This window comes from Apteryx rowi, unplaced genomic scaffold (assembly GCF_003343035.1).
Source record: "Apteryx rowi isolate R43461 unplaced genomic scaffold, aptRow1 scaffold_181, whole genome shotgun sequence".
NCBI lineage: Eukaryota > Metazoa > Chordata > Aves > Apterygiformes > Apterygidae > Apteryx > Apteryx rowi.
In genome coordinates this window covers 680,038-689,668 of record NW_020448097.1, presented here as the reverse complement: position 1 = coordinate 689,668, position 9,631 = coordinate 680,038, and the positions used below count along the sequence as shown (strand labels likewise).

General features: G+C 40.9%; 1 protein-coding gene across 2 annotated transcripts in view; it reads right to left on the bottom strand.

The window, feature by feature from the left end:
* Positions 1–578: 578 nt before the first annotated feature.
* Positions 579–9,631, bottom strand: part of WARS2 (tryptophanyl tRNA synthetase 2, mitochondrial) — a 50,921-nt gene continuing 41,868 nt past the window's right edge. For both annotated transcript variants that reach the window (XM_026061486.1, XM_026061487.1), the window contains 2 exons: positions 9,470–9,588; positions 579–7,403 (listed from right to left, as the gene is read on the bottom strand). In XM_026061486.1, the coding sequence (XP_025917271.1) occupies positions 6,955–7,403; positions 9,470–9,588 (568 nt within the window). In that variant the 3' untranslated portion in view covers positions 579–6,954. The remainder of the gene's footprint in view (positions 7,404–9,469; positions 9,589–9,631) is intronic.

Genomic DNA, 9,631 nt, shown 5'->3' with positions numbered 1-9,631 from the left:
CGCGCACTGCGCCGCCCCGGCCCCGCCGGCGCGGGAGGCGCCGCCCCGGGAGAGAGGGAGCGGCGCTGGGGAAACTCCTTCCCACCCACCGGGGCTGCAGCGTTCGTCGGCGCTATTTAATACTTAGGATACCAAACTTTTCTTTTTCTTTTTTTTTCTTTTTTTTCGGGGAGGCGGGGAAGAGCCTTGCAAGAATAGCAGGCATATAACCGTAGAGGCATCCACCAGCAGAGCAAGGGCCAAAGGAGCAGAGGGTTCTGCTCCTTCAGAAACCTCTAAACTGTTTACTATTCAGGAAATTTAGCAATTATTTTTCCCCTCCCTGTAAGTGGCATTATCCTTCTCTTTTGATATTAGATCCTCAGCAGAGGCCCTTACTTTCAGGCTGCAGGGAGGAGACAGAGATTAAGGAGCTGCAGTAGAGACCATAGTCTAAATTTCTTTTAGGAAACTTTCAGGCACTTTGCAGCAGAACAAAAAATATCAAGTTAGAAAGGAATAGCCTGCAGGTTTCTGTGAAGCACACAAGTTTGACGCTTTCATTGGATCCATTATTTATTACACTGAATTGAACTGTCTGCCCTCCGGCACATTTCACTATGTTTATTCATGCCATAAGCACCACTAACAGAGCATCTCAGAAATAAATGCTATAACTCAATGCCAAGTGAGAGCATCCTCAACTGGAGGGCTCAAACTGCTTAGCAAATATTAGTTTAGCCTCTCAGTACCTCTGTAATGAAGTCTCATAAGCCTCATTTTATAGCAAAGGAAACTGAGACACAGCAAAGTTAAGTAACTGACTCAGGGACATCAAGGAAATAGAAGGTAAGCCAGGATTTAGATTTTCTTTGCTTAAGCAAAAGAGAAAAATTCTTCCCTTAGAAATAATACCGAAGGAGCAGAAAACCACAGACAACAAACAACAGTATCACATTAAAAGCAACAGACAAAAATGTCCTTGCTGATACACATGTAGTTATTTTCCATAAAGCTGCAGAAAAACACTCTATAAAGCTGATAGGAAATCTTCTCTATTAATTATAATTTTTTGGCTGCAGATCTTCAGCAGCAGATACACATTTTATTAAACTAAAGAAGCCTAAAACAACCCCCCAAAACCTTCCAGCATCCACTAAATCCCAATCCAGCTCAGCCAGAGATCTCCCTTGAAAACCCAGTCATCATCCACTGAAACGTCCTCATAAACCATGAAGATGACATTCACACTTCAGCTAATCCATCTACTCAAAGGCAACCAGAGAGTAGAGTGAAGTGCTTTGAGACAGGGCTTTGCTGGCTTTAAAAAAAAAAAAAAAAAGTGGAATTTCTATTCCAAGCCGGCCGGTCAGTCAGCATATGATGTTGGTAAGCAAAATGGATTAAAATAAGAATGATGCTCAGCACCTCAATTTTACTGTTATTCTATACAGGTGTATTTTAACTCTGAAGTCTATTTTAACAAAACTGTTTTCTCTGTATGAATTAATTAAGCCCCTTAGGAAAAAAAACCCTGCCAAAGCACATTTCATCTTCAGTGGAGCCACAATAACCTGTTCCCACATACAAGTCAGCAACACAACCTGAATCCAACATCTTTAGAATCCCAGCACATCCCTGAGCCATTTCAACACTGGTTATTAAACACCAAAATGATACTTTTCCAATGGGTCACACCAAGACTACACAATCTGCCTTTATGCAGCCCACAAGGTAAGTTTGTCTAGTTCACAGCTTACTTCTAGGGGGCTCAGATTGCTGAGCATAAGCCATGAGCATTGCAGCTTGGATCAGTTGTCCCAATGGTAGCAGTAATCCTCTCCCAACTGACACTTTCTCAAGGTCCATCAAGGCCCTTCTGACCCGTGTGTCAATGTGCAGGCCTAGAGAATGCATTATCTCTGAGAAAGGACTAGGCTTATTCATTCACGTCCAGGGCATTCAGTCTGTGACTACACAGTAAATCTTGTGCTTCTTGAGAAGTGTTGATGTGATGGGGGAGGAGCTTTCTGTGCATTAAAACTATAGTTAAACAGGAGTTCTCTGAGATGTATGTATTGTCCACATGGATTCCACATATGCCCCAGGAATGCACGATTGGATTCTTTTAAAAGAGACATAACCATTAAAGCCCAGCATTCACTCTGTACATCTTGCTTCCTGCTGCAAGAAGAAAAAAGTGTAACCTATATTTAAGGGTAAAAATCTCAGGAACAGCTCCCCGATCTGAACAGATGGAAGGCAGGACACGTGGGCTACAAGCCTTGAAGAACCACAGCTACTATAAGATAAAATACCCATTCTTCTTCTGAATATCCACACAACTTCCATCTTTGGGGCTGGCAAACAGTTACTTGTTTCGGGAAATAGATGAGGGCCTAAAGAAGAGTGGATGCCACACCACTACTCACAGTTTATGTTTGGCCTACAAGCCTAAACAAAAACAGAATATTGCTGCTTTTCCCATTCTTGCTGTAGGAACATCTGCCAGAGAGGCTGTGAAGGAGTAGGTGTGGGCAGAGAAAGCCCTAACACACTCAGGAAGATCTTTCTTGGCTTGAGTGCTCAGTTCAAGACCCACTTACTGAGATCTTTGTTACTCATTCAGCAAACACTATGAAGAGTCTTGAAATACCTTTGAACACCTGTTTCTTGTCACAATAAAAAGTCAGTCTCACAACATTAAACAAACAAGGGGCTTTTTTGCTCAAGAAGGTGTGTAGTTTAGGGAAGAAAACATGAAGCTCAACAGGGTGGATGTAGAAGTCAGACACCACCTACACCAGCAACTCTGGATAAGGCCAGAGAGTGACCATGTTTTGATAAATTTCATCTGTGTTTAGCTTAAAAATATTTTTCTACAACAGCTGTTGGCATCAGGAAAGAAATTTTCACCCAAGGCAGAGAACATACATCCAATGTTTCCAACAGAAGCCCTGTTAGTTTCATCAGCACCTGACCATTGTCTCACGTTGATGGATGAAAATGAAGACACCTTGGCAGTGAAGACATGCTTAGGAAATTGGACTCGAGAACTGCAGATACAACAGCATGTGGGACAAGTGACACTGTCCAAGCAGGATCTTGTGCCTGTGCTTTGTACCACCTACAGTTCCCACCTGAAGTGTGAGCATTGTTTCAGAATGGTTTAGGGCAGTAATGGAGACTGGCACCAACCTTACTCTGCTACAAATTGTTGCTTCCCATCTCTAGAGATTGATCCAATAATCCTTCACATTAGACTCATACTGCCTTTACATTGATTGTTATCAAGGAAGCAGATGGCTTGCTTTATTTTACCACCACATGCAGCCTTGTGACTTTTCAAGTTAGCCATATGAATGAGGCTATGACCACACTATCATAGTCAGACTTTTACAAGCATGCTGTTACTACCAAACATATAACAACTTTTAAGGATTTTGGTGCTGGAACTCTTGTCCTGACATTTCATCTTGCAGATATACCAGACACAGCACATCTGGAACTGTTCAAGCCTTCTGGTGTGGCATAGATTCGCTGTTCCTGTCTCACAGCCATGTTGGAGTGCTGAGAGCACGACAGCTCAACAGACTTTAAGCTCAGTGCCTAAAAAAAGTAATAGATTCAAGCCCACAGGCAGAATGAGACCACTCATGTAGTGGATAATCTTATCTTCAGTCACGGTATTCTGTGACAGCAAATCACCACAGTAGCAAAATCTTTTCCCAGGTATTAGACTATCTATCGTAACTGGGCATGTTTGCTCATCCCTCAGTACAGGTCAGCATTTGGTTTTATATAAAATAATTGTGAAACCAAAGCTACTGCCTAAAAAGCAAAATGATCAGTGAACCTGCTATTTGCATAATAACACAGATGTTTTGCAGGTAGAATGATTTTTCTTTGGCACACAACAAAATAAATACTTTGCTGTCAAATCTTACAAAATATGACCACTAGCACAACCAACGAAACAGACAGAAAAGAGGGCAGGAATCAGCACAAAATCTTGTTTCTGTCAAGAAAGAGAATTTTCCATTACTTCAGCTCTCACCCGGTCACCTATGAGATAGAAGAAGCTTGGCTGGAAATTCAAAGTTACACAAGTCTTCTCTCACAAGTTAAAAAAACCTGCAACAACTTGAATTAGATCACTGAATGTCACATAAGATCACACATTGGCTGTAGCATTTTCTCTGAAATTGGCTGATGCAACCAGTTAAGTCCCATGATGAAAAGGACTTCTGAAATGATGAGAAGAGATGCCTGGGTCCTTCCAAGACTTTTGACCACATAAGAAAGTGGCATTCTTCTTGACAACTATTATTGCCAGATTTACCCAGAAAGAAGGAACAGACTAAATTGTTTAAAGGAAATTAGATAGTTCAGTATAGCAGATAGAGTGGTTCTGTTTTCTTGGTAAGAGCTGAAAACTTCTTTCCTGAACAGAAAACCTTTCCCATTAGACTCTCTCTGTTATTACACCAGCCAGTTTCTGTCTGTGAAGCAATCTGTCATGTAACAAACATCCAGGAACTCAGATGCAGGGATATCAGGACAGGTGAAAGATCTCTGTTGCTCTAAGAACATAAATCTAGCCAAGCTGGACCACTGAAAAAGCATGTTCATTAGATCCAGGACTCAAAACTACCTGGTCCACATTGTGGGTATTACTAAAACCACACCCAGACCCTCTCTGAGTTTTGTCAAGATCCTTGAGTCATACGAATAGATGAGGATCATGTATCAGAGCAGTAATCAAGGATACAAATGAATGATTCAGAATGGACCCTGGGCTCTTATGGAACGTACAGCAACTACTGTAATTGGTAACAAAACTCTCTCCATACCATTTATTTTAACTTACTTCTATCATGTTCCTCCTTTTGTCTTCCTCTCTATGCTAATACTAGTCCCCAAAATAGGGTTAAAGAGATTGTAAAAATAAAATTCCTCAGCTTCTCTGGTCACTGGGTTAAAGGTGTGATACAAACAGAAGGGAGTTAAGTGAACCCAGTATGCCTTTATCTTGACATTAATTGTATTTGATGAGTGTCTTAATAATTTTTTCTCCTAGTTCCTGTGCAAACTAATGAATTTTTGTATCTGTTGTTAAACACTGACAAAAAGAAGGTTTACAAAACTAAATATGCACAGCAATACCTCTGCTCTTTCCTAATCTGCTACAGCTATTTTGAGACCTTGGAGTATTCATGAATACACTTATTCTTTCCAGAGGACATTGCCTTGGACTTGTCTACACTGAGTTTGGTTTCTCATCATTCTCTCCACCCACTCTGCTCCTCTAGTCTTAACTAACTTTGTCATCATCAGGTTCTTGCCTCACAGTTCTCCTTCTTCAGATCCTTAACAAACAAATACAGGTCTCGGTGCAGAACCCTAAACATCCAGTCCATGACTTCTTCTTTTGCAAAATAAAAAAAAATATTTCTGAATCACCTCACTGTGATAATTAACTAATTAAAAACTATATACCTTAAAAAAAATCTGCATTACATGGAGAAAAAACAGTTTTACTGACTCAGTCATGTAAGGCTGCTATCATCTGTGACAAATGCCATAGGCATATTTCATAGACACTCATTTCCCTCTTTGCACTAGCTGCCATGGTTGTGAGCTTCCAGAGTACTAAATGAACTCAATGTACATTTCAGTATAGCAGTTTCAAATGCAGAGCACCAGTGCAATTGCACAGGAAGAGTATGTGGGCACAGGACAAGTAAGGCTTTAGTTAGCTTTGAGCATGTACTACTACCCGCTCTTCAGGAGAGCGTGTCTCCTTCTGAGAGTTCCCCTTTGCTGCACACTCCCCAACAAATGACATGGTCTGTAAATCCCAATCTGCATGACTTGTGAGGCCTAAGATCAGCAGAGACTAACTCATTATGGATCTTTCTTGAGGATCAGTAGTGAGAGCTCATAAAGATCCATTTAATCCCATTTTGACAAAATATTTCGACCATGGTTCTGGCTCTGACTTCAGCACACTCTTTTAAACAAATAGGTTTGTAAATTTTACAGAGAGTTCTCTGATTTCTCAACCTAAAATCTCCTCCACCCAGGAAAACATCTTTCCCCCTGCCCGTTTTTTAAAGGAATCCTAGACTTGATGATGAGTTGACAATCCTGGAGCTCCATGCATAACCAAATAACAGGTGGAAAAGGAGCAGCTGAAGTACATGTACTTTCCTGCCAAAGTACCTCAGACCTGACCAGCAGGATGGCACAGGTATCAGAAGTAAAATTCACATTCAGTCGCTGGATTCTTTGGACTGACTGTCAGAGAGGCCATCTAGCACAGTAGTTACAGAGACTTTTACAATATGGGTGTACATACATTAGATAAGACAGACTAACTCACTTCACACAAACTAGATGCAGATATGAAATCAGGCTGAGTTTGTGGAGGTGATAGGAAGAGGTGATAAGTTCTCTCTTCATTACCAATGCCCTGAGCATTTTGATTTGTAAAGTTTATGCTTTTATTCTGGTTATTCAAGAACACATTCTACCACCATATCAAAGCAAGATAACCATCAATGGGATGAGCTGTCTTTCTGTAACAAGACCAAGACTGCATGCACAGTAAGAAAGGTTCTCAAGAAGATTACAACTCTTTCTGCTAGATTCTAATTACCTTGCCTATAATTCAGCTTTTGCAGACCAAAAAACCCAAGCCCCAGTTGGGCAACCTTCCTATCCTGCTTTTGTGGAATTTCTTTGTGAACTGTGATTGCCTGCACCTTCCTCCTTTGACCATACAGACTAGCTTGGTGCTGGTCCCACTGGGAAAAATTAGTTTTATGCACATTTTTGATGCAAAAACTTTGATAGTCTACTTTGATTTTCCAGGATACAAGTTTTGTTTCAAACTGAAATGATTAAGAAGACACAAACAAAAAAAGGCTGCCCCAGGAAAAAAAAAAAGTCCTTGCGACTATTCAGCAGTTTCTACTGAAATCCCACCAGTTGTCTTATTTCTTGGTAGATGGGGGCAGCCAGTTCTTTGGCTTTCTCTGCTCCATCCTCCAAAACCTTTATCAGATGGGATTTGTCTTCTTGGAGTTTCTTGATTTCATTCCTGATAGGTGCAAATTTTTGAATAACTGACTCTGCTACCACCATTTTGTAGCGAGCAGTGTCGAGACCAGCAGATTGGTGCAGCACTTCTGTTATACTAAGTCCTGTTACGGCAGCATGAATGGACACAAGATTAGAGACACCAGGGCGACTCGCTGGATCGTAGGTCACCTCAGAAGTAAAGTCAGTCACAGCCTTGCGAAACTTCAGCACTATCTCCTCAGGGCTGTCTGCTACATTAACAGCAGCTAACTTCTGTGGGTCTGACTTAGACATCTTCACTGCTGGATCTCGGAGGGACTTTATCTTCTTTGTTGTACCTTAAAAAAAAAAAAAAGTCGCAGTTATACACACACATAGGCAATGATCTCTTATGACGACTGGTGAGAACACTTTGTAGCAGCACATCAAAATTTGTCAGTTCTATGTCTCTCCTTTCTTAAAAAAAGAGTTCTGAGTGCAATTACATACACTCCTGTTTAGTCCTTGCTCCTGTCCTACTAAGTCATTTTTCTCCTCCCATAAAGTGACTGAAAATCTACTTCTTTTCTCCCCTCTTTGTCTTCTCTCCTCCCTGAACAGACACTTTTTCAGGGTCATTTCCTAATATCTTTTGCGGCTATTTGCTCATTTCCCCACAAACTCTCTCTTCCCTTATATTTCTGGCACTGGGGACGAGAGAGCCCGGTTACCTAGAGAGCAAGGACATAACATTAGCAAAAGGTTCCATAACACTGGGGAAGTAGGTTAAATCCACTGCCTAAAAAGAATCCCAGAACAATTTATCTCCTTACTTTAGGAAACTCCCCCACCCAAAAACTCTTGGTAATTCTCCTAAATATCAATACAGACAGTTAGTTTTCAAGAGTTCCCTAAACAAAAACTAATGGGCTCCATTAGAGGGAAAACACTGTTCAGATGATAAAAGAGATGTAGGTATCATACAAACTACTAAGTTACATGCCTGTACATGAAACAGAATAATAGCATTAGAGGAATGTTGCAAAGTATTTTAACAGCATCAACCCAAACTGTTCCAGTATTTTCCCAAGAAACATCATTCACCAAGCACCTAAACTATCACTGATCTAGTGGCACTGATTCACACCAATCATTTTTACACATCTAATACAGCCAACTAAATTACCCACATACTCCCCATCAGCTCCTTATACATTCAGTGAAGGGACAAGGGCTCTTTCAGAGCACAAATCAGGCTGCTCCAGAAGGGGCTCTGTTCTGAATTGTCTTTCGGAGAAGTCTCTTAAATTTGAAGAAGCCCAGATGAGTTAGCTGCCTACAGCTGGCAAGTCTGAGTAACTCCATAAATCCACCAGTCACCTAGTACCTGCCATTGGTTTGTAAATACTTGTGGAAGGTATGCTTATCATGATGCAGGTGAAAAGCTCCTTTTTCATTTTGAGCTTTTTACTTCCTGATATAAAATCTCACCTGTGTTCTAGGGTACACTCAGCTCCTCATTACAGTGCTTAGTATTCAATTGTTCATTAGATATTGCAGAGTTTGCAATAGCTAGTATGTTCTAGGCCACACTCTGGGACTAATATCATTTTTGTCACTGAGGCTTGAAAATCTTAAGAGGTTTATTACAGCCTGTCTTTTCTAAGGTGAGAGCTCCTTGCCCTTTTGGGGGCGAAGGTCTCTGCTGTGCATTCCTCTAGATTACTTACAACAAACATGCAATGCTTCTTCCTTGCCCAGTTCTTCATGTTTCTTAACAAACATGCCATTTGCGCCATCTGACTCCTCCTCACCCCCCGGCCTATGACCCTGTAGCTCAGAAACGGTTGAAGAGGTTTTCCTTGTAAGTCTCCTGGAGACTAAGATCAAAAATGGAAAGTCTAAGCTCTGTAAGAAACCCTTACTGAAATATTCAAGTACTTAAGCGTACTTAAAGGATTAAAGGATTTTTGGGCACTGTAGTAATAAACCTAAAAACTGTATAGCATGCTTAATGTAAACATTAATGTAAACTCAGACATTGCAGAATTCTGCCTGATAGATGTTGCTTGTCTTGTTCCTTACATGTCTCCTGAACTAGCAACATGGAGTAGAGACTCCACTCTTAAAAGGCCCTGTACTTGAAGCAAGGCTGACTGGCAATAACAGACTGCATCTGCCCCTCGAGACTGGAATATCAGATGCCACATGCATTCCTTTACCAGGGATTAGCAAAGCCCTATGTCCATCTTGGGAGTTCAGTTTTACAGCTTCTAGTCTCTTGTCAGTTTTTACTTTTCCACTGTTTTGCCATCAGTTTGTTTCCTTTATCTGGTCCCTGAAACGGCTTCCACACATTTATATCCATCTTCAACCATGAACAGCAGTTTAGAAAAAAGAAAAAAATTAACCATGACCATCTCACTTAAAATGGCTTTGGGCATAGGAAAGAATTCTCCGTATTTCTTGTTGAAATGTTGTGCTATATCTTGGGCTAGTTCCAGGTGCAGGACTTGATCTTCTCCAACAGGAACATGTGTCGACCTTTTAATAAAAGACAGATACAGGAAATTCAGCAAAGCTCTCA